The sequence below is a fragment of the Odontesthes bonariensis genome, chromosome 22 (genome assembly GCF_027942865.1).
Source record: "Odontesthes bonariensis isolate fOdoBon6 chromosome 22, fOdoBon6.hap1, whole genome shotgun sequence".
In the NCBI taxonomy this organism is placed as follows: domain Eukaryota; kingdom Metazoa; phylum Chordata; class Actinopteri; order Atheriniformes; family Atherinopsidae; genus Odontesthes; species Odontesthes bonariensis.
Window position 1 is genome coordinate 1,839,110 of NC_134527.1, and position 25,534 is coordinate 1,864,643.

The 25,534-nt window shown below is 39.1% G+C and overlaps 2 protein-coding genes across 4 annotated transcripts; one reads left to right on the forward strand and one right to left on the reverse strand.

Annotated features, from left to right (window-relative positions):
• The first annotated feature begins 2,183 nt into the window (after window positions 1-2,183).
• LOC142372848 (tubulin alpha-1B chain-like) lies at window positions 2,184-3,873 on the forward strand. Its single transcript, XM_075455839.1, has 3 exons — window positions 2,184-2,421; window positions 2,521-2,669; window positions 2,777-3,873. Exons 1-3 carry the CDS (start codon window positions 2,301-2,303, stop codon window positions 3,755-3,757), a joined length of 1,251 nt encoding a protein of 416 aa, XP_075311954.1. The 5' UTR covers window positions 2,184-2,300; the 3' UTR covers window positions 3,758-3,873.
• Window positions 3,874-5,019: 1,146 nt separating this feature from the next.
• c22h18orf54 (chromosome 22 C18orf54 homolog) lies at window positions 5,020-25,534 on the reverse strand. 3 transcript variants are annotated; one of them, XM_075456181.1, is made up of 15 exons: window positions 25,281-25,534; window positions 24,029-24,164; window positions 22,806-22,962; window positions 21,827-21,994; window positions 18,174-18,324; window positions 17,360-17,414; window positions 17,078-17,273; window positions 16,020-16,096; window positions 15,653-15,755; window positions 15,484-15,570; window positions 13,152-13,215; window positions 13,010-13,061; window positions 9,306-9,470; window positions 6,607-6,653; window positions 5,020-5,281 (listed from the first exon to the last, which is right to left on the reverse strand). In XM_075456181.1, exons 2-15 carry the CDS (start codon window positions 24,161-24,163, stop codon window positions 5,128-5,130), a joined length of 1,611 nt encoding a protein of 536 aa, XP_075312296.1. In that variant the 5' UTR covers window position 24,164; window positions 25,281-25,534; the 3' UTR covers window positions 5,020-5,127. The 3 variants fall into 3 exon arrangements, with proteins under 3 accessions (XP_075312296.1, XP_075312295.1, XP_075312294.1); XM_075456180.1 differs by having other exon boundaries at window positions 24,029-24,167; window positions 25,169-25,534; XM_075456179.1 differs by having other exon boundaries at window positions 25,169-25,533.

Consider the following 25,534-nt stretch of genomic DNA (forward strand, 5'->3'; position numbering starts at 1 on the left):
CGACTAACGGTCGGCCTGACTCTGAGAAGGTTTCTTATTGAGAAGTTTCTCATCGAGGATTTTTCTGCTAAAGTTGGACACGACGATAACTCAACAAAAATGGTAAGAACATTTTGAAAGTTGTTGAGAGTTTAGCTGGCCATATATGAGGTCTGATTTTATGTATTTGGGTGTGATTTGCTAATCAAACCGACCGACAGTCAGTGCTCTTAAATCAGCGCCGTGTTAAATATGTAAATATATTTTTTAAGTAAAGTTTTTTTAGGAGATGTCCCGTCTTGCTTTTTTTTTGTTCAGGAAGGGAAGAATGAACGAAGGCAGATTTGAGGGATTGAAAAACAGGCGAAATAAAGGGATTTTGCAGTCCAACCGCCGTAGCATTTTAGCTAGAAATGATTCTACCCCCTGTGAGCAATGGCCGTTACGGCAGTTGGCAGCAACTGTAGCCTAATTAATTGAAAGGGAGGATGTATATAGAAACCATTTACTACTGTGTAAGAAAACATGTTTGTAAGGGACACTATTTGGCTGATGTATCGATGCTAGTAAAGGTTTTTCGACGGTTAGGCTGAGCTTTAGTAGCTAACGGTTATGGTTCACACTTTGGTGATTAAGGTGGTCAACGGTCTCACTTCGAACACGGCGGCCTCAAGTTTAATGGTGAACGGGCCTAACCGTAGACATAATATATATATATATATATATATATATATATATATATATATATATATATATATATATATATATGTGTGTGTGTGTGTATTATGTCTATATATTTATGTATTATATACGTTATATTATATATATTATATATTATGTTTATGGGCCAAACCGTCTGCATTGCGACTGGTTGAAAAGCCTGTGTTTCCTGACAGTTGAGTTACTATTGGCGCCTGAAACCATAGATACGAATAGAATGGCTAGATGTATCGTCCGCGTTGCTGGGCAACGGAGTCGAACGTCCGCGGATGGCCGCCATCTTACCACAGGCAGCTCTCGCCGACAACATTGTGTTGATGGTGAAACATTCGAGACATAACTTGCTTAATTCTCAAACATTTAGGTTATTATAAACATCAAAGTAGTAAGCTAATTATCACACTACAGACGAAGTCCATATTTATTTATTTTTTAAATAAAAACATAAATATTTCACGTTTATTTGCCCCATGACTCAACTTTATTTACCCCTTGGGATGACTCCCTCAGGGAAATTCAAGTCCCCAGTAGCTCCAAACACACACATAGGATCTCTATAAATCTAAAATACAGTATAATATAGAATAATTAATATAATATATCATTAAAATATAATTAATATTGAATAATCTAAAACAAAGTGTAAAAAAGATTATAGGCTATACAAGATATACAAAGTAAAGAGAGTTAAATAAAATAAGTTATAGCAATATGGTTGAGTTATTGCCCATATTGCACTACACTTGTGTTAATTACACATTGTATGCACATAGTCTGACCATAAATAGAAAAGATATTGCACAGTAGTGACGTGAATTATTGCACAGATGACCGAATAAATCAAATATCGCACAGAGTCTTTTATTATGTAAAATAGTGTAAAATCGTGGAGATTTCTGTGAGATAAGAGTAATAGCGTCAGAGCAGATCACTTACCGTAACTCAGTTTACCTCAGGTTTGACTGTTTCCCATCCATCTCACCCTTTGGTAAGATGGCCGACTTGTGCGGACGTTCTAAACTCAGACGTAACACATCTAGCCATTCTATACACATCTATGCCTGAAACATCAACCGTTGAATTTGACTGTTATCGCGATACTACCGGGAAGACGTCACAAAGCGCGTTGAGAGTCGAGAGCAGTTTAAACTGGTTATGCTTCTATAATTGGCCATTGTTGATGCTAAATAATTGTTAATTTCTAAGTTTTGCTAAATGTAACTGTCATAAAACATCCTTTTTTGACCTACTTTAGTATATATCTGCAGTTTTTTTTCCAAATGTAAATGTATTTTATTTATACAGCCCTTTACAGACAATCCTTACGGTGTACCAAAGTGCTTTACAGTAGGTAATAAATAAAGAGAAGAATAAGTAAAAACAATAAAAGAACAGCGAAAGCAATAAAATACAACAAAATCAAATAAGATAAAAGTGTCATCATACTACTACAAATGAAGAAGGAACCTGATTCACTGATGTAATGTTCTCTCCTCCAGCGCGAGTGTATCTCCATCCACGTAGGACAGGCCGGGGTCCAGATTGGCAATGCCTGCTGGGAGCTTTACTGCCTTGAACACGGGATCCAGCCAGATGGACAGATGCCCAGTGACAAGACCATTGGAGGAGGAGATGATTCCTTCAACACCTTCTTCACTGAGACTGGATCTGGGAAGCATGTCCCCAGAGCTGTTTTTGTGGACCTGGAACCCACTGTCATTGGTAAGTGTCATTTCATGGTCTGAAACTGATTTGGACACATTTCTGACTCTAAATATGTCTGAAACTCGCGGTTAACTTTTTCCTCTCTCCCCTGCCCAGATGAGGTGCGCAAAGGGACCTACCGCCAGCTGTTCCACCCAGAGCAGCTGATCACTGGCAAGGAGGATGCTGCCAACAACTACGCCCGTGGGCACTACACCATCGGAAAAGAGATCATTGACCTGGTTCTGGACAGGATCCGGAAGCTGGTGGGTGAATTTAATTTAATTTTTAACTTAAAAGCTGATCATTAGAACATGAAAGTGAATCCCATTCCTGTAAGTAATGTTTGCTGTCTGCTCCTTCCTTTCCTCAGTCGGACCAGTGCACCGGCCTTCAGGGCTTCCTGGTGTTCCACAGCTTTGGTGGTGGCACCGGCTCTGGTTTCACCTCCCTGCTGATGGAACGTTTGTCCGTCGACTTCGGGAAGAAGTCCAAGCTGGAGTTCTCCATCTACCCGGCTCCGCAGATTTCCACTGCGGTGGTGGAGCCCTACAACGCCATCCTGACCACCCACACCACCCTGGAGCACTCGGACTGCGCCTTCATGGTGGATAACGAGGCCATCTACGACATCTGCCGCAGGAACCTGGACATCGAGCGTCCCACCTACACCAACCTGAACCGGCTGGTCAGCCAGATGGTGTCCTCCATCACCGCTTCTCTGCGCTTCGACGGCGCCCTCAACGTGGACCTGACGGAGTTCCAGACCAACCTGGTGCCGTATCCACGGATCCACTTCCCTCTGGCCACGTACGCCCCCGTCATCTCCGCCGAGAAGGCTTACCACGAGCAGCTCACCGTGGCCGAGATCACCAACGCCTGCTTCGAGCCGGCCAATCAGATGGTGAAGTGCGACCCTCGCCACGGTAAGTACATGGCGTGCTGCCTCCTGTACCGCGGCGACGTGGTGCCCAAAGACGTCAACGCCGCCATCGCCACCATCAAAACCAAGCGCACCATCCAGTTTGTGGACTGGTGCCCCACCGGCTTCAAGGTGGGCATCAACTACCAGCCCCCCACTGTGGTTCCTGGAGGAGACCTGGCAAAGGTGCAGAGAGCCGTGTGCATGCTGAGCAACACCACCGCCATCGCTGAGGCCTGGGCTCGCCTGGACCACAAGTTCGACCTGATGTACGCCAAGCGGGCCTTCGTCCACTGGTATGTGGGGGAGGGCATGGAGGAGGGGGAGTTCTCTGAGGCCCGGGAGGACATGGCTGCTCTGGAGAAGGACTACGAAGAGGTGGGCCTGGACTCTGCTGAAGGGGAAGGGGAGGAGGAGGGGGAGGAGTATTAGGACGCTTTCCACATGTTCTGAAATGTGTTCTGGACTCAGATGTTTGCCGCTTCGGTTCCAGATGTCGGCTCAGTTTTCTGTAGAGTTGGTAATAAATGTTATTTAAAGCATGTTCATTCTGTCTCAGTTTGATCTCATTTATTCAAACGATGAAACATCTCTGCTCAGTAAGGTCTAAAACCTGCTCTGCTGCATTCTCTGCAGAACACCTCAGGTAAACACTTTCAGTTTATATTTAAAAGCCAACATCTGGGGTTACATGAACCCCCTGAAGATGGATGGAAGTCTCTGCAGATGGACCCAGAACAGGAGGGTTTCAGTTACGTCATCACGGGAGCGCGCAAATTTAAGTTGGTGGGCAGGAAGCTTGACTACAGCAGCACCAACATGAAGATGAGTGAATATTGTAGTGGTTTGGAGCCGGCATATAGGGAAAGGTATTTGGCGTTAGTTGAGAAATACATTGGGCATGACACATACTTAATGAGAATTTTCGCAAGACCAGAACGATTTGCCGAATATAGAGGCTGTGGACATAACGAGCTACCTGGTTCTCCAGACGTCTAACTACACCAAGCAACAGATGAAGGCCCACAAAAGTTTGGAGCCATACAACTATTACCACAGCGGATGGATTAGCAAACTGGGAGTAAAACGTCTACAGAATGATTGTGTTTTGGTGTTCGCCAGGGTAAGTTTGTTTTCTGTGTTGTTTATGGTGCATTATCCCAATGGAAAATGCAGTGTGTAGTGCAGGGCTGGGCAGTAAAGCAGAACTTAACTTAATGTTGAATGCCGAGCTGTGCATGTTGGCACTCAAATAACAATCAAAAATGTTTATGTTTTGATAAAACGGCATGAAAGGACATATTTATTTTTTAAACCCCAGCCAACTAGCCGGACTACCTTCATCAGCACCAAAACGAGGCTGGAACTCTGCTCACAGGACGCAGCAGGGGGTAAGAAGATGTTCAGAAATGATGCTGCTGATATGGGATGTTACACAGCTTCATGTCAAAAGAGGCGAACTGTCCCTTTAAAGGTCATCAGCAGACCATTAGTTTCTAACACCTGTTCTTATAAACATGTTCATGCTGCGTGACCCACTTTTACCTCTGCAACATCTAACAGGTGCCATGTTATACAAAGTGATGTTAGCATTCACTATGGCTATGCTAACGTGTGCTAAGAAGCTAATGTTAGCTTTTAAGAAACAACCTGGCTGCACTGTGTGTAGGAAGAAAGAAGCTGTCCTGAGCCTGTTAAAGTCTCGGGGTTGGAATAATAACTTTTATTTACACACATCCATGTTACACTTCATTCCCATTCAGGTTTGGCACGGAATCTGCACACGGACATGAAGGACGGCTTCAGGAGGGTTCCTGCTGAGAGCAGATCGGTCCATCAGCAGACGAAGAAGAGAACCGTCCTTCGTCTTCATCCTTCTCCTCTTCTCCCTCTTTTCTGCCTTTTTGTTGGGGTTCCTCCACCAGCAGCTTCAGGCAGCTCAGGTGGTGCAACGCTCTGAGGACAGAATCATCCATCAATACTGCAAACAGCACATCCAAAAATTAATTAAATTTTATAAATAATATTTTATTTTTATAAAATTATTTATTTTATTTGATAAATAATAATTTTATATAAATTAAATAAAATACATCCTAAAAGTAGAATGGGAGGCAGAGCCTTCAGTTATCAGGAAACTGTTTTATAATTGGTTCTGTATGAATGAATTGGACTCATTTTGAATTTAATTAATTGGATTTGATTGGATCATGATTGGACTGGCGGCCTGTCCAGGGTGTACCCCGCCTCTCGCCCATTGACTGCTGGGATAGGCTCCAGCCCGCCCGCAACCCGATCGACGGATTCAGCGGTATAGATAATGGATGGATGGATGGATGGATGGATCATGATTACAATGAATAGAACTCTAATTGGCTTGAATTGGACTGTATTATTGAAATGCCTTGACATAGATATGTATAGAATATCGCGTCCGCGTTGCTGGGCAACGGAGTCGAACGTCCGCGGATGGCCGCCATCTTACCACAGGCAGCTCTCTCGCCGACCACATTGTGTTGATGGTGAAACATTCGAGACATAACTTGCTTAATTCTCAAACGTTTAGGTTATTATAAACATCAAAGTAGTAAGCTAATTATCACACTACAGACGAAGTCCATATTTATTTTTTTTAAATAAAAACGTAAATATTTCAGGTTTATTTGCCTCATGACTCAACTTTATTTATCCCTTGGGATGACTCCCTCAGGGAAATTCAAGTCCCCAGTAGCTCCAAACACACACATAAGATCTCTATAAATCTAAAATACAGTATAATATAGAATAATTCATATAATATATAATTAAAATATAATTAATATAGAATAATCTAAAACAAAGTGTAAAAAAGAATATAGGCTATACAAGATATACAAAGTAAAGAGAGTTAAATAAAATAAGTTATAGCAATATGGTTGAGTTATTGCCCAAATTGCACTACACTTGTGTTAATTACACATTGTATGCACATAGTCTGACCATAAATAGAAAATATATTGCACAGTAGTGACGTGAATTATTGCACAGATGACCGAATAAATCAAATATCGCACAGGGTCTTTTATTATGTAAAATAGTGTAAAATCGTGGAGATTTCTGTGAGATAATAGCGTCAGAGCAGATCACTTACCTTAACTCAGGTTACCTCAGGTTTGACTGTTTCCCGTCCATCTCACCTCAGACGTAACACATCTAGCCATTCTATACACATCTATGTGCCTTGAGATGACATTTGTTGTAATTTGGCGCTTTATAAATAAAACTGAATCAGAGTCAGTTACCTCTGCAGTGAGGGTCTCCCAGGAAACTCTGCCGCACAATCAGCCAACTGCAACACAAAGACAACTCGATTTAATCACAATACCTCTCACATTCACAGCATCTACACCTTAAATCTCTTAATAAATCAGTCGTTTTCTTTATATTTTGTAGATTTCCCACAAACTTCTCACACGAACATGCAGCCTGACTGACCAGCTGACAGAGTTATAAGGGATCTATTACCTTATTATTACCTTTAACCTAATTCAGAATCAGGATATCGGGCTGATGTCACCAATCCATGTCCTAATCCTCGTGGATCCAAACTCCATCGTCTGGTGTTATAACTGATTACACTGTTATAATGGAAGTTTAGTTAGCAGAATTAGTTAGTGATGAGCTATACCTCAGTTAAATCAACGAGTTACCGTAGTACTTAGTTCTTAGTGGAGGTAACACAGTATTTTGTAATATAGTATTCTTATTATACTTTATTAGCAAAGCTAAACACTGTCTGAAGATGTTAAAAGATGGTTTAAAAGATGTCAAATCCATATTTATTTCATAATCTTTTACTTGTTTTACTGTAGAACCGTGTGCAGTTGTATCACACCGTTACCGACGCTGCATTTTTAATTGCTGGATTTAACGGCTTCAGTTAAACGCGCTGCTGTTACCTGCTGAGAAATTAAGCTGTCATGTCTGCCACGTTTTTAGTTGTTTAGTATTTAGTTTTGCCATGTTTTCCCCACAGTTTCTGTTTGCTCTCCCATCACATTCATTCAAGCCACATGCAGTTTTATCATCAGCTGCACTAACTCACCCTCCACAGTATTTAAGCTCCTGGTTTGTTCATGCACTTTGTCAGATCCTTACTCTGTGACTGTGTTCGAAACCGCCTACTTCTCCCACTACTCATACTAACTTTAACTTTTTTTAGTTCCCGGATGCATACCAGATTCTCCGAAATGTTGGGTATGCATCATGAGGTTACTACTCATACTCAAACTACCCAAGATGCAACGTAACGTGACGTCGCCGATCGTCATTTCCTGTCAAAACGGCAGCACAGCCCTTTTACAGACAGCCGTTCCACTTCCTATTCGCCCCATTATAAAAAATTTGGCTGCAGTTCAGTTGATTTTCTCTGGGGGCGCTGGCGAGCGAGTGCAGAATGACCATTGGCCATAGGGCTGGCGCTAATAACTCAAAAAATGTCCCCGCTAGCGGCTGAAACCTGAAAATAATACTGTGATTTCTGACAGAGGGATGTAGATTTATATCAAAAGTACAATAACCTGGGAGTTACAGCTTTCTGTTTTCTTACAGGTCTGGCATTTGCGAGTCAGTCTCCGCTAGCATCTAGCTAACGGAATCTGAAGAACGCACGGCAGATTACGACCGGCTGCTTTACGGCACTCGTCCACTGTGCCAGAGTGCTAACCTGGTGCCGCTAACAACAACCAAAGCTAAACCAGAGGCTAGTCAGAGAGTATGTAAAAGGGCTGTGCTGAAATCTGTAACTATTTGAGCTAACACCTCTCTGCTAGCTCAGCGCTAGGACTGACCATGCCGTAAAGTGATGCCACATGCGTGACGTCACTCGGGATGCAATACTGACAATAAATGTATATTTTAAACAAATCTAGTGAGTCTAAAAAATCAAACCAAGTGCCGTTTGAAAGGATAATTTATCCTGTCTTTAGGAAAATTAAAATAAAAAAATATAAAAAATTCTATCAAAAGCAATGGCTGCATCTAAGGTGGATTTCATAGTACCACCATAGAGTTCGGCGTGCTCTGCACTGCTTCGTTGGCGCCCCTAGAGTGCAGTACCACCCGGAAAAAGCCGCCAGTTTTCCCTCTCCTCATAATAGAGACTCTCTGACGGCAGTTTCAAGCTAGCTACAACGAGGGTAGGTTCACTTCCTGTTTTCAAAACAAAAGCACCAATTGTATGGTAATGGCTTTCCCAATGATAAAAGGCAACGGGTATTTTATTTTGTGAAAATACTGTAACCGGAAGTGCGTTGCTCACTGCGGCTAGCTTTAGTAGCGCCGAATTCGTGGGAACAAAATTGTAAACAGCCGGTATTTCTGCAGGTTTTCAACACGTTGGGGATCTAAACGACTACTTTCTCACCTGAAAATGTTTCAAATGTTGCTAAAGTTTACAGAGTTTAGAGCTTAAGGGAAATCAGCTTCAGGCCGGCTGATTTCGGCTCGGGCAGGAGCGAAATGCATTGTGGGTAAACGCTCTGCATACTGTCTGATCTATGAATATGCAGTATATAGTATGTAGTATGTAGTATGCGGTTTCGAACACAGCCTTTGTGAGATCCTTGCACCCTTCACCACGGTCACAGCCAAGCCAAGTTAAGTACTTTCATGTCAAGTCTTTTGTTTTTTGTCTCAGCCTTAGTCATGTCATTTTTCCACAGTCTAGTTTTGTTATCCGGCTCAGCCGCGCTTTATGTTGACCTGTTTTTGAAAAATAAATCAAGTTTCCTTTTCTTGAGGTCCGCATCCGTGTCCTTTTCCACGCCTCGCCCCCTCCATTCTGACACAGATATAACTTGGTAACTTTCCGGGACTTTTAAAGAATGATTGAATCTTATTGTTTCAAGCCAAAGACCAAATGTTGGCAGACATCTGAATTCAGGTAACGGAATCGGATTGGAACCCAAAAAAAAGGCGGTGATCAGATTATCTCTCCGACCTGTTTCACTGGTGTCTGCAGGCTCTCAGAGACGGCTGCCGGCTCTCTTTGCTTCCTCTGAAGCTCTGCTTCCACAGCCTGCAGTTTGAACAGCATCTGCTTCAGAGCCTCCACTGGTCCAGGCTGCTTCCAGAAGCTGTTTCCATGGGAACTACAGTCCCACGCCTGGGAATGAAAAAAAAGTAAGTGTATATTAACCCAGCCAACTTCTCAATAAAGCTGCTCCTCTTCACATATTTCCATATTTCTTTTATAAGATTGGCAAATACACTTAAATGTACAATGATCCCCTTCAGAAAAAGTCAGAAGCAGCAGAAAGTCTTCAATCTTTTCCCACACAGACCACAGCGTTATGGTGTCGAACAAACTTTTATCATCATCGAAGTCCGGTACAGAAGTAGGGCGATGACGGGGGTCCAAATAAACAACTCAACAGTTCATGCAAACATACTGGCAGTGTTCGAAACCGCCCACTTCTCCCACTACTCCTACTAACTTTAACTTTTGTTAAGTTCTCGGATGCATACTAGATTCTCCGAAATGTTGGGTATGCATCATGAGGTTACTACTCATACTCAAACTACCCAAGATGCAACGTACCGTGACGTCGCCGATCGTCATTTCCTGTCAAAACGTCAGTTTCAAGCTAGCTGCAACGAGGGTAGGTTCACTTCCTGTTTTCAAAACAAAAGCACCAATTGTATGGTAATGGCTTTCCCTGTGATAAAAGGCAACGGGTATTTTATTTTGTGAAAATAACAGGAAGTGCGTTGCTCACTGCGGCTAGCTTTAGTAGCGCCGAATTCGTGGGAACAAAATGGTAAACAGCCGGTATTTTGTCAGGTTTTCAACACGTTGGGGATCTAAACGACTACTTTCTCACCTGAAAATGTTTCAAATGTTGCTAAAGTTTACAGAGTTTAGAGCTTAAGCGAAATCAGCTTCAGGCCGGCTGATTTCGGCTCGGGCAGGAGCGAAATGCATTGTGGGTAAACGCTCTGCATACTGTCTGATCGATGAGTATGTAGTATGCAGTATGTAGTATGTAGTATGTAGTATGCAGTATGGAAGTATGCAGTATGTAGTATGTAGTATGGTAGTATGCAGTATGCAGTATGTAGTATGTAGTATGCAGTATGCAGTATGGAAGTATGCAGTATGTAGTATGGTAGTATGCAGTATGCAGTATGCAGTATGTAGTATGCAGTATGCAGTATGTAGTATGGTAGTATGCAGTATGTAGTATGTAGTATGGTAGTATGGTAGTATGCAGTATGCAGTATGTAGTATGTAGTATGCAGTACGCAGTATGTAGTATGCAGTATGCAGTATGTAGTATGCAGTATGTAGTATGCAGTATGGAAGTATGCAGTATGTAGTATGTAGTATGTAGTATGGTAGTATGCAGTATGCAGTATGTAGTATGCAGTATGGTAGTATGCAGTATGCAGTATGTAGTATGTAGTATGCAGTATGTAGTATGCAGTATGTAGTATGTTGTATGGTAGTATGCAGTATGCAGTATGTAGTATGTAGTATGCAGTATGTAGTATGTAGTATGTTTTATGTAGTATGCAGTATGTAGTATGGTAGTATGCAGTATGTAGTATGTAGTATGTAGTATGCAGTATGTAGTATGCAGTATGCAGTATGCAGTATGTAGTATGCAGTATGCAGTATGTAGTATGGTAGTATGGTAGTATGCAGTATGTAGTGTGTAGTATGCAGTATGTAGTATGTAGTATGCAGTATGTAGTATGCAGTATGGTAGTATGCAGTATGCAGTATGCAGTATGTAGTATGCAGTATGGTAGTATGCAGTATGCAGTATGTAGTATGCAGTATGGTAGTATGCAGTATGTAGTATGTAGTATGCAGTATGTAGTATGGTAGTATGGTAGTATGCAGTATGTAGTATGGTAGTATGGTAGTATGCAGTATGCAGTATGTAGTATGCAGTATGTAGTATGTTGTATGCAGTATGCAGTATGCAGTATGTAGTATGCAGTATGCAGTATGTAGTATGCAGTATGTAGTATGGTAGTATGCAGTATGTAGTATGCAGTATGCAGTATGTAGTATGGTAGTATGCAGTATGCAGTATGTAGTATGGTAGTATGGTAGTATGCAGTATGCAGTATGTAGTATGGTAGTATGCAGTATGCAGTATGTAGTATGCAGTATGTAGTATGCAGTATGTAGTATGCTGTATGTAGTATGCAGTATGCAGTATGTAGTATGCAGTATGTAGTATGGTAGTATGGTAGTATGCAGTATGTAGTATGCAGTATGCAGTATGTAGTATGCTGTATGTAGTATGCAGTATGCAGTATGGTAGTATGCAGTATGTAGTATGCAGTATGTAGTATGTAGTATGGTAGTATGGTAGTATGCAGTATGTAGTATGTAGTATGGTAGTATGGTAGTATGCAGTATGTAGTATGCAGTATGTAGTATGTTGTATGTAGTATGCAGTATGCAGTATGCAGTATGTAGTATGGTAGTATGTAGTATGCAGTATGTAGTATGCAATATGTAGTATGTAGTATGGTAGTATGTAGTATGGTAGTATGCAGTATGTAGTATGCTGTATGTAGTATGCAGTATGCAGTATGCAGTATGTAGTATGCTGTATGTAGTATGGTAGTATGGTAGTATGCAGTATGTAGTATGCAGTATGCAGTATGTAGTATGCAGTATGTAGTATGGTAGTATGGTAGTATGCAGTATGTAGTATGTAGTATGTTGTATGTAGTATGCAGTATGCAGTATGGTAGTATGCAGTATGTAGTATGCAGTATGTAGTATGTAGTATGGTAGTATGGTAGTATGCAGTATGTAGTATGTAGTATGGTAGTATGGTAGTATGCAGTATGTAGTATGCAGTATGCAGTATGCAGTATGTAGTATGGTAGTATGTAGTATGCAGTATGTAGTATGCAGTATGTAGTATGTAGTATGGTAGTATGGTAGTATGTAGTATGGTAGTATGGTAGTATGCAGTATGTAGTATGCAGTATGTAGTATGTTGTATGTAGTATGCAGTATGCAGTATGCAGTATGTAGTATGGTAGTATGTAGTATGCAGTATGTAGTATGCAGTATGTAGTATGCAGTATGTAGTATGGTAGTATGGTAGTATGCAGTATGCAGTATGTAGTATGCAGTATGTAGTATGCAGTATGTAGTATATTGTATGTAGTATGCAGTATGCAGTATGGTAGTATGTAGTATGCAGTATGTAGTATGCAGTATGTAGTATGCAGTATGCAGTATGCAGTATGGAGTATGCAGTATGTAGTATGCAGTATGCGGTATGTAGTATACAGTATGCAGTATGCAGTATGTAGTATGCAATATGTAGTATGCAGTATGCAGTATGTAGTATGCAGTATGTAGTATGCAGTATGCAGTATGCAGTATGCAGTATATAGTATGCAGTATGCAGTATGTAGTATGTAGTATGTAGTATGTAGTATGTAGTATGCGGTATGTAGTATGCAGTATGTAGTATGCAGTATGCAGTATGTAGTATGCAGTATGCAGTAGGTAGCATGCAGTATGCAGTATGCAGTATGCAGTATGTAGTATGTAGTATGTAGTATGTAGTATGCAGTATGCAGTATGTAGTATGCAGTATGTAGTATGTAGTATGCGGTTTGAAACACAGCCACTGAGTGAAATGGGAGCAGCAGAACACCCACCTGCTCTTCTGTGTCAGCCGGAGCCTCAGTGGCGCCCCCTGCTGCCGAGTCTCTGCAGGTTCAACACATCATCACACGTGTGTCAGTGAGGGAAGTGAAAGGAGGTCAAAACTAACAGAATGGGATTGTAAAGGAGTCTCACGGAGTGAGTGGAGGACAGTGTGGGGGTGAGCAGAGCAGGTCTTCGGTGTTGACCGGACTCCTCACTGACAACAAAAACAACTGCATCAGTTTGTGTTGCTGCGCCTTCAGATAAATAAATCTCCGTTTGATCTCATTCCAACTGCAGCATCAACACCAAAACATCCTGGAAATACTTTGAATAGTCAGAGCACAGACGCTGACTATGCACAGATGGGTATTTCAGTTCATTTGCATGTCTAAGAAAGGAATTTATACTCTTTAACAGACTTTTTCAGATTCTTCCAAATCAGGGAATTCTGTAACAAAGTGGTCAAAAGTCCCGGATTATTGATAAAAATGACAAATTGTTTGTGGAAAGAGGAAAATCATCGGCCGTCCTAATGAAACTCTTCAGATTAAAGACGGATGGGGACGTGAAATGGGCGTTGTCATGGCAACACCAATAGGAGATGGTTCAGGTGGAAGTTAACAAGAAGATTCTTTAGGACACCAGAGATTGGTAACCACACCCACAGACTTTGTCCTGAACTGAAACTATTATGGGATGAGAGTTTTGAAGCACTCGATAAAGTATTTCAGTAAAAAGTTGTAAAAGATCCCAAGATGGCAGCTGCTAGCTGTAAGATCCTCGGGCTGACGCCAAATCACAGAACCGGAAAAGGATAAAATGTCTTTTTCACATTTTACTGGTCTTACAGTTAAATATTTTCCAGTTAAATATTTTCCAATTAAATATTTTCCAGTTAAATATTTTCCAGTTAAATATTTTCCAGTTAAATATTTTCCAATTAAATATTTTCCAGTTAAATATTTTCCAGTTAAATATTTTCCAGTTAAATGTTTTCCAATTAAATGTTTTCCAGTTAAATGTTTTCCAGTTAAATATTTTCCAGTTAAATGTTTTCCAGTTAAATATTTTCCAGTTAAATATTTTCCAGTTAAATATTTTCCAGTTAAATATTTTCCAGTTAAATATTTTCCAATTAAATATTTTCCAGTTAAATATTTTCCAGTTAAATATTTTCCAGTTAAATATTTTCCAGTTAAATATTTTCCAATTAAATATTTTCCAGTTAAATATTTTCCAGTTAAATATTTTCCAGTTAAATGTTTCCAGTTAAATATTTTCCAGTTAAATGTTTTCCAGTTAAATATTTTCCAATTAAATATTTTCCAGTTAAATATTTTCCAGTTAAATATTTTTCAATTAAATATTTTCCAGTTACATATTTTCCAGTTAAATGTTTTCCAGTTAAATGTTTTCCAGTTAAATATTTTCCAATTAAATGTTTTCCAGTTAAATATTTTCCAGTTAAATATTTTCCAGTTAAATGTTTTCCAGTTAAATATTTTCCAGTTAAATATTTTCCAGTTAAATGTTTTCCAGTTAAATATTTTCCAATTAAATATTTTCCAGTTAAATATTTTCCAGTTAAATGTTTTCCAGTTAAATATTTTCCAGTTAAATATTTTCCAGTTAAATATTTTCCAGTTAAATGTTTCCAGTAAAATATTTTCCAGTTAAATGTTTTCCAGTTAAATATTTTCCAATTAAATATTTTCCAGTTAAATATTTTCCAGTTAAATGTTTTCCAATTAAATATTTTCCAGTTAAATATTTTCCAATTAAATATTTTCCAGTTAAATATTTTCCAGTTAAATATTTTCCAATTAAATATTTTCCAGTTAAATATTTTCCAGTTAAATGTTTTCCAGTTAAATATTTTCCAATTAAATATTTTCCAGTTAAATGTTTTCCAGTTAAATGTTTTCCAGTTAAATATTTTCCAGTTAAATATTTTCCAATTAAATATTTTCCAGTTAAATATTTTCCAGTTAAATATTTTCCAGTTAAATGTTTTCCAGTTAAATATTTTCCAATTAAATGTTTTCCAGTTAAATGTTTTCCAGTTAAATATTTTCCAGTTAAATATTTTCCAATTAAATATTTTCCAGTTAAATGTTTTCCAGTTAAATGTTTTCCAGTTAAATATTTTCCAGTTAAATATTTTCCAATTAAATATTTTCCAGTTAAATATTTTCCAGTTAAATGTTTTCCAGTTAAATATTTTCCAGTTAAATATTTTCCAATTAAATGTTTTCCAGTTAAATATTTTCCAGTTAAATATTTTCCAGTTAAATGTTTTCCAGTTAAATATTTTCCAGTTAAATATTTTCCAGTTAAATGTTTCCAGTTAAATATTTTCCAGTTACATGTTTTCCAGTTAAATATTTTCCAATTAAATATTTTATGTTAAATATTTTCCAGTTAAATGTTTTCCAGTTAAATATTTTCCAGTTAAATGTAAAAAAATAAAAGTTAGACTCACCTGGACCTGGAAGAGTCTCCGGTCCTCCAGAACTCAGTGAGTTCAACACCTGATCCGCCTTCTGAATCAGTGACTCGATCTTGTTATCTGTGAGAGGACACGCCTGTCACATGCATGACCTGTTGTATGTTTTATTTCACATTCTGAATCATTTTGTTGTTTTCTTCACCTCTGAACAGGGTTGTGAGGACGTCAGAGCTGCTTCTCTTTGCAGAGAGCAGAGAAATGTGTTCAGCCAGCTGAAGCCTCAGGTCTCTGAGCGTCTGCTGGCCCTGAGCACACATCACACAGATAACTGTATTATGACCCAAGCACAGAAGATCATTTGGACCTGGAGGCCAAAGTTCTTTCACATTTCAAGGTTGTTATCGTTGAAATGAAACCTCTGAAGGCTGCTGGTGAGAAACTCTGTAAAAGCTGGTCAGCAGGCCTTCAGCTATGTGAACACAGCATCACTTTGCTTCCTCCTCAGGTATGATTTCTGAGACCAGAGGAGTTAGTAACTGATACCAGCTGCTGAAGTGCTGCCCCCTCACCTGCGCAGGTGTCTGGTGGGCATCACCGTCCTTCTCCAGGTCAGATAACCAGGATGGAGCTCGGATTCTAGAAGCACCTGGAGGAGCAAAACACATCATCAGAAAAGAACACGATGCTTTTCCAGCTTTGTTGAGCAGCTTTTCCACTGAAAACTCTTTTCAATGAGAACACACTTTACTGAAAAAAGCTTCTTCAGGTGAAAAGTGTTCAGAATAAAGGCAGAAAATTACTGATACTAATTCCTGACACCTTTTTTAATTTATTTATCTTTAAATCAGAGCTTTCTAGCTAATTTAAGCTAAGTTAACTTTGGCCATACCCAGAATTTCTCTCCAGATGAAGAAAGTGTCCATCTATCTATCTATCTATCTATCTATCTATCTATCTATCTATCTATCCATCAATATATCCTTCAATCCATCCATCCATCTATCTATCCATCCATCCTTCAATCCATCTATCTATCCATCCATCCATCCATCCATCTATCTATCCATCCATCCATCCTTCAATCCATCCATCCATCCATCCATCTATCTATCCATCCATCCATCCTTCAATCCATCCATCTATCTATCTATCTATCTATCTATCTATCTATCTATCTATCTATCTATCTATCTATCCATCCATCCATCTATCCATCCATCAATCCATCCATCCATCCATCCATCTATCTATCTATCTATCTATCCATCCATCCATCCATGTATCTATCCATCCATCAATCCATCTAATTGTGAAATAAGCATCTGAAAAGTTTTAAATGTGCATTTTAAGGCTGAATATAATGTGTTAAAGGACTCAGGTTAATAAGAACATATAAAAAAACAAAGAAAGAATCTGACATGAGGCGTACTGTGCTTCTGTATGCGTGTTTGTTCACAAAAAGAAAGTCTTTCTGAAAGCCAGTGATGCTAATGTTAGCATAAACTCTGATAACAACCAGGATTGGGTGCCACTAAAAGAGGGTCTGCTTTTTTTATGAGGCATGAAGCCGATTCATGGGGCACCTCAGCAGCAGAAACACCACCACCTTGGAGCTGCAGCATCATACCGTGGTCATCCCAGAGCTCTGACGGGGGGGCCAGAGTCGGTTCACTGACACCACAGCTCTGGATCCAGGCTGGATACATCAGGTCAGGCACGCTGCTGATGTCAGAGCAGTCCATGTCAGCCTTGTTACTGGTGAACCAGTGAGGAAGGTGGAGCGCTGAGCCTGTCCACGCTGGCCTCGCCGCTCTGTGTGCAGCCTGCCGGATGGAAAAGGATCATATGGCTCATTATTCTCCACATGTTTGCTCCATATGTTAAAGGAAAAATGAATAAAACAACATACAGAAGAGGTGTCCGCAGTCGGTTTGAAAGTGGCCACCTTCGGTCTTCCTCTGCACCTGAAGAAGAAGAGAAAGGAAGTTGGATTACTGCCAATTAAAACTAGAAGAAGAAGATAATAGGAATAGGACAATGTGTGCAGTCAGATAACAGAAAGAATCACAAGTCGTAGTCGGGTCAATGTTCTACCTCAAGATTTCTGTAAATGTTTTTTCTTCTTATATGTAAATGTTGTACTTTTACAAAACTTTGATACCATTTAGAATTACACTAGCCCAACCTTGGGGTTGTTTTGTGGAGGGTATTATTGTTATCGTTGTGATACTCATCTTCAATGTATCACTGTTACTTGTATATTCATTGTGGAAATAATAATAAAAAAGATTTGAAACCAAAATGAAGGCGTGCTCATACTGAGAAGTACTGTGAGTTTCCCCTCTGTGGGACGAAGGAAGGTTCATCTTATGTTACGTATCCTTTATTTTGCTCTCTCTCCTCACACCAAATATTCATCATTTTTATGGTTCAGCTGAATAATAATCAACATAAGTAGAAATGTCAGCTTGTGCATGCTCAGATGGGAGTTCAGATCCAAGGAAAGCTGCAGGTTTCCTCAGCTAGGCAAGGTTTTTTAATTGGCTTTATATGAATGGGACTCGTATTGAATTAGGGATTATAAATTATAAATAATAATATAATCTATAATAATATAATATAATAGTTATAAATCTGTGGCCGGCTGCTGCCACTTTGTTTGGGTGGGGCTGATCCTGGGTAAGCCTGGACTGGAGATAAATTAGATAAGAAGCAGCACGAACCTGTGACTTCTGGGTGTCCTGGCAGGCAGAGCGTGGTGTTGGCTCATGTGGGGGGGGGCAGCGTGGCCACCGCTGGGCCCAGCGCAGGTTCTGTGGGCGGGACAGGTGGAGGGGGGGCTGGACCTGGAGGCTCCAGACTGGGTCAGGAGGCCTGGAACAGCAGGTGGGACAAGACAGGAACTTAGAGACGAGGACTTATGTGAAGACAACGGGTTCATGAACCCAAAGCGCTATGTCTGAGGGCTCGAATGGAGGCAGAGCTGAGGGAAACATCTGGATGATAACAGAGGTAAACATCTGGATGATAACAGAGGTAAACCTCTGGATTATAACAGAGTTAAACACCTGGATGTTAACAGAGGTTAAACATCTGGATGATAACAGAGGTAAACATCTGGATGATAACAGAGGTACACATCTGGATTATAACAGAGTTAAACACCTGGATGTTAACAGAGGTTAAACATCTGGATGATAACAGATCTGGATGATAACAGAGGTAAACATCTGGATGATAACAGAGGTACACATCTGGATTATATCTGAGGTAAACATCTGGATGATAACAGATCTGGATGACAACAGAGTAAAACATCTGGATTATAACAGAGTTAAACACCTGAATGTTAACAGAGGTAAACATCTGGATGATAACAAATCTGGATGATAACAGAGGTAAACATCTGGATGATAACAGAGGTACACATCTGGATTATATCTGAGGTAAACATCTGGATGATAACAGATCTGGATGACAACAGATCTGGATGTTAACAGAGGAAAACATCTGGATGATAACAGATCTGGATGATAACAGAGGAAAACATCTGGATGATAACAGATCTGGATGATAACAGATCTGGATGTTAACAGAGGAAAACATCTGGATGATAACAGATCTGGATGATAACAGATCTGGATGTTAACAGAGGAAAACATCTGGATGATAACAGATCTGGATGTTAACAGAGGAAAACATCTGGATGATAACAGATCTGGATGATAACAGAGGAAAACATCTGGATGATAACAGATCTGGATGATAACAGAGGAAAACATCTGGATGATAACAGATCTGGATGATAACAGAGGAAAACATCTGGATGATAACAGATCTGGATGATAACAGAGGAAAACATCTGGATGATAACAGATCTGGATGATAACAGATCTGGATGTTAACAGAGGAAAACATCTGGATGATAACAGATCTGGATGATAACAGAGGAAAACATCTGGATGATAACAGAGGAAAACATCTGGATGATAACAGATCTGGATGATAACAGATCTGGATGATAACAGAGGAAAACATCTGGATGATAACAGATCTGGATGATAACAGAGGAAAACATCTGGATGATAACAGATCTGGATGTTAACAGAGGAAAACATCTGGATGATAACAGATCTGGATGATAACAGAGGAAAACATCTGGATGATAACAGATCTGGATGATAACAGATCTGGATGTTAACAGAGGAAAACATCTGGATGATAACAGATCTGGATGATAACAGAGGAAAACATCTGGATGATAACAGATCTGGATGATAACAGAGGAAAACATCTGGATGATAACAGATCTGGATGTTAACAGAGGAAAACATCTGGATGATAACAGATCTGGATGTTAACAGAGGAAAACATCTGGATGATAACAGATCTGGATGATAACAGAGGAAAACATCTGGATGATAACAGATCTGGATGTTAACAGAGGAAAACATCTGGATGATAACAGATCTGGATGTTAACAGAGGAAAACATCTGGATGATAACAGATCTGGATGTTAACAGAGGAAAACATCTGGATGATAACAGATCTGGATGATAACAGATCTGGATGATAACAGAGGAAAACATCTGGATGATAACAGATCTGGATGTTAACAGAGGAAAACATCTGGATGATAACAGATCTGGATGATAACAGAGGAAAACATCTGGATGATAACAGATCTGGATGATAACAGAGGAAAACATCTGGATGATAACAGATCTGGATGTTAACAGAGGAAAACATCTGGATGATAAAAGATCTGGATGATAACAGAGGAAAACATCTGGATGATAACAGATCTGGATGTTAACAGAGGAAAACATCTGGATGATAACAGAGGAAAACATCTGGATGATAACAGATCTGGATGATAACAGAGGAAAACATCTGGATGATAACAGATCTGGATGATAACAGAGGAAAACATCTGGATGATAACAGATCTGGATGATAACAGAGGAAAACATCTGGATGATAACAGATCTGGATGATAACAGAGGAAAACATCTGGATGATAACAGATCTGGATGTTAACAGAGGAAAACATCTGGATGATAACAGATCTGGATGATAACAGAGGAAAACATCTGGATTATAACAGATCTGGATGATAACAGATCTGGATGTTAACAGAGGAAAACATCTGGATGATAACAGATCTGGATGTTAACAGAGGAAAACATCTGGATGATAACAGATCTGGATGTTAACAGAGGAAAACATCTGGATGATAACAGATCTGGATGATAACAGAGGAAAACATCTGGATGATAACAGATCTGGATGATAACAGAGGAAAACATCTGGATGATAACAGATCTGGATGTTAACAGAGGAAAACATCTGGATGATAACAGATCTGGATGATAACAGAGGAAAACATCTGGATGATAACAGATCTGGATGATAACAGAGGAAAACATCTGGATGATAACAGATCTGGATGATAACAGATCTGGATGATAACAGAGGAAAACATCTGGATGATAACAGATCTGGATGATAACAGAGGAAAACATCTGGATGATAACAGATCTGGATGATAACAGAGGAAAACATCTGGATGATAACAGATCTGGATGATAACAGATCTGGATGTTAACAGAGGAAAACATCTGGATGATAACAGATCTGGATGTTAACAGAGGAAAACATCTGGATGATAACAGATCTGGATGATAACAGAGGAAAACATCTGGATGATAACAGAGGAAAACATCTGGATGATAACAGATCTGGATGATAACAGAGGAAAACATCTGGATGATAACAGATCTGGATGATAACAGATCTGGATGATAACAGAGGAAAACATCTGGATGATAACAGATCTGGATGATAACAGAGGAAAACATCTGGATGATAACAGAGGAAAACATCTGGATGATAACAGATCTGGATGATAACAGAGGAAAACATCTGGATGATAACAGATCTGGATGTTAACAGAGGAAAACATCTGGATGATAACAGATCTGGATGATAACAGATCTGGATGATAACAGAGGAAAACATCTGGATGATAACAGATCTGGATGTTAACAGAGGAAAACATCTGGATGTTAACAGAGGAAAACATCTGGATGATAACAGATCTGGATGTTAACAGAGGAAAACATCTGGATGATAACAGATCTGGATGTTAACAGAGGAAAACATCTGGATGATAACAGAGGAAAACATCTGGATGATAACAGATCTGGATGATAACAGATCTGGATGATAACAGAGGAAAACATCTGGATGATAACAGATCTGGATGATAACAGAGGAAAACATCTGGATGATAACAGAGGAAAACATCTGGATGATAACAGATCTGGACGATAACAGAGGAAAACATCTGGATGATAACAGAGGTTTGCAGACCTTGTATGAAGGCAGAGGTGTGGGTGACGGGCATTGAGCCATCATTAGGGATGGTCAACAGTTCGTCCGTCGTCATGGAGAGCCTGTCACGGTTGCCATGGTGATGGAGGGAGCTCACAGGGAGATGCAGGAAGTCCAGCTCCCTGTCCGTCAAACGTTCCCTGAGAACTACAGACGGAAACAAACATCAGCTGAAAAACTCAGGACATCGTACGGCTGGATTTCTATCCCAGGCAGAAAATATGGAAATAACCACTCTGCGAAAAATAAAACAAACTGTTCACTGACCATGTGACTGAGTTTCCGCCCCCCCCCATGACCATAAGTTAGGTTAAGTGGGTATAGAAAATGGATGGATAATCTAAAGGTTGAACTGAATTCTTCATATCTGGCAGCTTGACAAACTGAAAGCAGAATTTTGCATTTAAATGCTTCAGAAAATAAATAACTATGACAGTAACAGCACTACTGCTGTTTTTTTTAAAACTTTTTTTTTATTACTTTACCTGATTTCAGCAGATCAAAGCAGATGTTCTAACACTGAGTCATGTGCACAGCAGGTCACTAACATGGCCTAAATCATCCTTTTTATACATATTCTCCAACTCCAGCCATATTAAAGGTGTGACCTAAAGTCTTGAACAGCTTTTATCACAGAGTGTGTCGTGTTTAATTACTAAACAGCATAATCAACTTTGGTAAAATCAAAAAAATTCACTTTTTTAGTTTTTTAACCAAAAGGTTTTTCACTTTGTCTTTAAATGAGCGACAAAGGAAATGATTTTCAGTGGCCAACTTCACTGTACTTCAAATCCAAAGCAGAGATTACAGTGATGGTGATGATCACTTTAGCTGTATGCTGCACAAAGTGTGGTTTTATGAAGACATAGAGCAGTCATGTAGGGACTAACTGAGGGTGGTACGGGCAGAAACAGCATTACTGTGATTAATTTACCACCCGATCTAAGTGACGTCTCACCATCCTTGTTCCGTGGCGTCGCTAATCTGGGCCTGCTGGGTGTGCAGGGCTGGATATGAGGCAGGACCAGTGTTCCTGTCAACTTTCTGCTGTTCTGACAACTCCGCTCAAAGTCAGCGATGTAGGCGTCAAGCGCCGCCGAGGCCGAATCGTAGTCCTGCAGTTAACACAGAAACAAAAGTTTGTTTGAGTATTTCACATCACTAAAAGGAACAGGATGAGATGTGTGCCATATGATGAGAAGGAAGCATAAAGGAAGCACGACAAGCAGGGGTGGGTGAAAAAAATCGATTCATGGACATATCGCGATTTTTTTATGGGATGATTTTAAAAATCGATTTTTCTCCCCGGAATCGATTATATTACGTCATATCCGTGTCCAGATAAACTTCATCAATTCATCACATTAAGTTATGTTAAAACTAATAATAATATATTTTATTTACAAAGCACTTTACATCAATTTAATGACCTCAGAGTGCTACATTTTAAAACTAGCATTTAAAAAAAACTACCCCACATTTGTGCTGTGTGGACATTTCAATTCATTTTGTAACTGTAAACTTTAAAAAATGCCTCTTTTTGTCTCAGTTGAAATAAATGTCGGCTGCTGGACTGACTGACACAGACTGATGTGCATCGTTTATGGGAACGACATTCATTCTAGAAGTCTATGATTCAACTTGTTTGTTTTTTTAAGGAGGAAGAAAATTGCAATTACTGATTATATCGAATCGCAATTATCAAGAATCGTGATACAAATCGAATCGTGACCAAAGCATATCGTCCCTCCCTAACGACAAGAAGCAAAGAGGCAGGTGTACGGCTGACTTTAAAACAGGAGGAAAAAAAGACTGAAACACTGAATTAAGTAGGAGAATTATAATTTATAATTATATAATAATTATAATAATATTTATTGTTATAATAATATAATATAAAATAATAATAATATATTTATAATTATATAATAATTACAATAATATTAATATAATAATAATAATAATAATAATAATAATAATAATAATAATAATAATAATAATATATGAAATAATATTATAATTTTTTTTATGAAAAACCACATGCAGAATCTGATCTGTCAACTTTGAGGGATTTTAACTCCCACAGTGGCTTTCAGAATAAAAAAATAAAAAAATAAATCACTATTTAGGTGTTTAGGTGGGAAGAACTTCGTCAACAGAGGCACCAGGAGCACTGTGAACCTTGTCTCTGAATCTGAAGCTGGTGTCGTGTTCAGGGGGCCGCAGGCTGCTCCTCAGATGGCCCGAGCTCGACATCAGGGAGGTAACGGTTGACTCCGGAGACAGAGAATCACCAACCGTGCTGCTGGACTCCATGCTGCTTACAGGACAAGAATAACACGTCAATATCAGTCCAGAAGATGTGAGACAGGCCTCAGCTCTGACCATGTTTAAATCCAGGCTGAAAACAGTTCTGTTTAGCCGTGCATATGACACCTGAAATGTGTTACATCTGCACTCTTTGCTTTTAAATTAATTAATTAATTAATTTTTTATGTTTTGGGGTTTTTTTTGGGATTATTTTATTGCCTTCTTGTGATTTTATGTAGCTGTAAAGCACTTTGAATTGCCTTGTGTCAAGTGGAACAAACTGCCAGTGGAGATTAAACTTTCACCAAATGGAGACATTTTTAAATCCAGGTTAGAGACATTCCTGTTCTCATGTGTCTATGCATGAAATATCTTTTGACTTATCTAGACTGTTGCTTGTTTTTAAATTCATTTAAAATATTTTATTTGTTTCTCTTTATATTCTTTTATGTATTTTTAATGCTTCTTCCACTCCCTGCTGCAATGCTTTTATTTTATGTAAAGCACTTTGAATTGTTCTGTACACGAAATGTGCTATATAAATAAATTTGATTTGATTTGTGTACGAATTGTGCTCTACAAATAAAATTGCCTTGCCTACTACTAATTCTAATAAAAACAACAGTAATAATAGTACATTTAGAAGCTTGTATTCTTATGGAGAAAGTATAAATCCATCAAATAAGGCGTTTCAACAACTGACCTCCCCTAAATGAGGTCCTTCTGTCATCATATGCACATCCCAAAGTATACATGAAGTATACATGGTTTAATAGCTAACTAAGAAGTTACAGCCTCTATGAATACGTGCCAAATATTTTCTACTTTGTTAATATCTCCGTTTGAGACAAAGCTGTTTAAATTTCAGAATAGTTAGTTTAAGAAATAAACTATCGCATAGCCATAACAACCAGGTAGCTTAGAAACTGGCTAAAGCAAACAATACAGTTTCTAATAATGATCTTCTTCAGAAGTGAGCTGACTAAATAAAATCTCAAAAAGTTCACTCACCACTGCCGTTAACCTAGCTGGGTTAAAAGTGTTCGGACGCAGCAGTTACAACAAGTGAATAACTATCTAACGAAAATAAGATGCCAACGTCTTGTAGTTCAAAATGTCTTACATCCGTTTCCAGTCCTCTGCAACAAGGGTTGCTGAAAAAGCGGTGAATTTAAGGCTCCCGGGGGAAGTTAGACATTTAGCTGGTCTGAAATCAGTTGGAACAAGTAAAACATGCCTGCAGACAAGATGGTGGAGGAAAAAGGGGAAAAAAACAGACGCAGTCTCCACTCAGTGTTTTTTTTTTTCAAGTATTCTTTTAACTCCTGGTTAAGTTTTCTTTCTGTCTTTTTTAATTAAATTCGAACATCTTTTGAA

Bases quoted from the DNA above. Each gene is read 5' to 3' on its own strand.
- LOC142372848 (XM_075455839.1), top strand. From the start codon at position 2,301: ATGCCCAGTGACAAGACCATTGGAGGAGGAGATGATTCCTTCAACACC. The intron at 2,422-2,520 runs GTAAGTGTCATT...TCCCCTGCCCAG, and splicing joins CCTGGAACCCACTGTCATTG to ATGAGGTGCGCAAAGGGACC. The intron at 2,670-2,776 runs GTGGGTGAATTT...TCCTTTCCTCAG, and splicing joins TGGACAGGATCCGGAAGCTG to TCGGACCAGTGCACCGGCCT.
- c22h18orf54 (XM_075456181.1), bottom strand. From the start codon at position 24,163: ATGGAGTCCAGCAGCACGGTTGGTGATTCTCTGTCTCCGGAGTCAACC. The intron at 16,097-17,077 runs GTATGATGCTGC...TTGCTCCTCCAG, and splicing joins AGAGCTCTGGGATGACCACG to GTGCTTCTAGAATCCGAGCT. The intron at 15,756-16,019 runs GTGAGGGGGCAG...ATGTGTGCTCAG, and splicing joins CCCACCAGACACCTGCGCAG to GGCCAGCAGACGCTCAGAGA.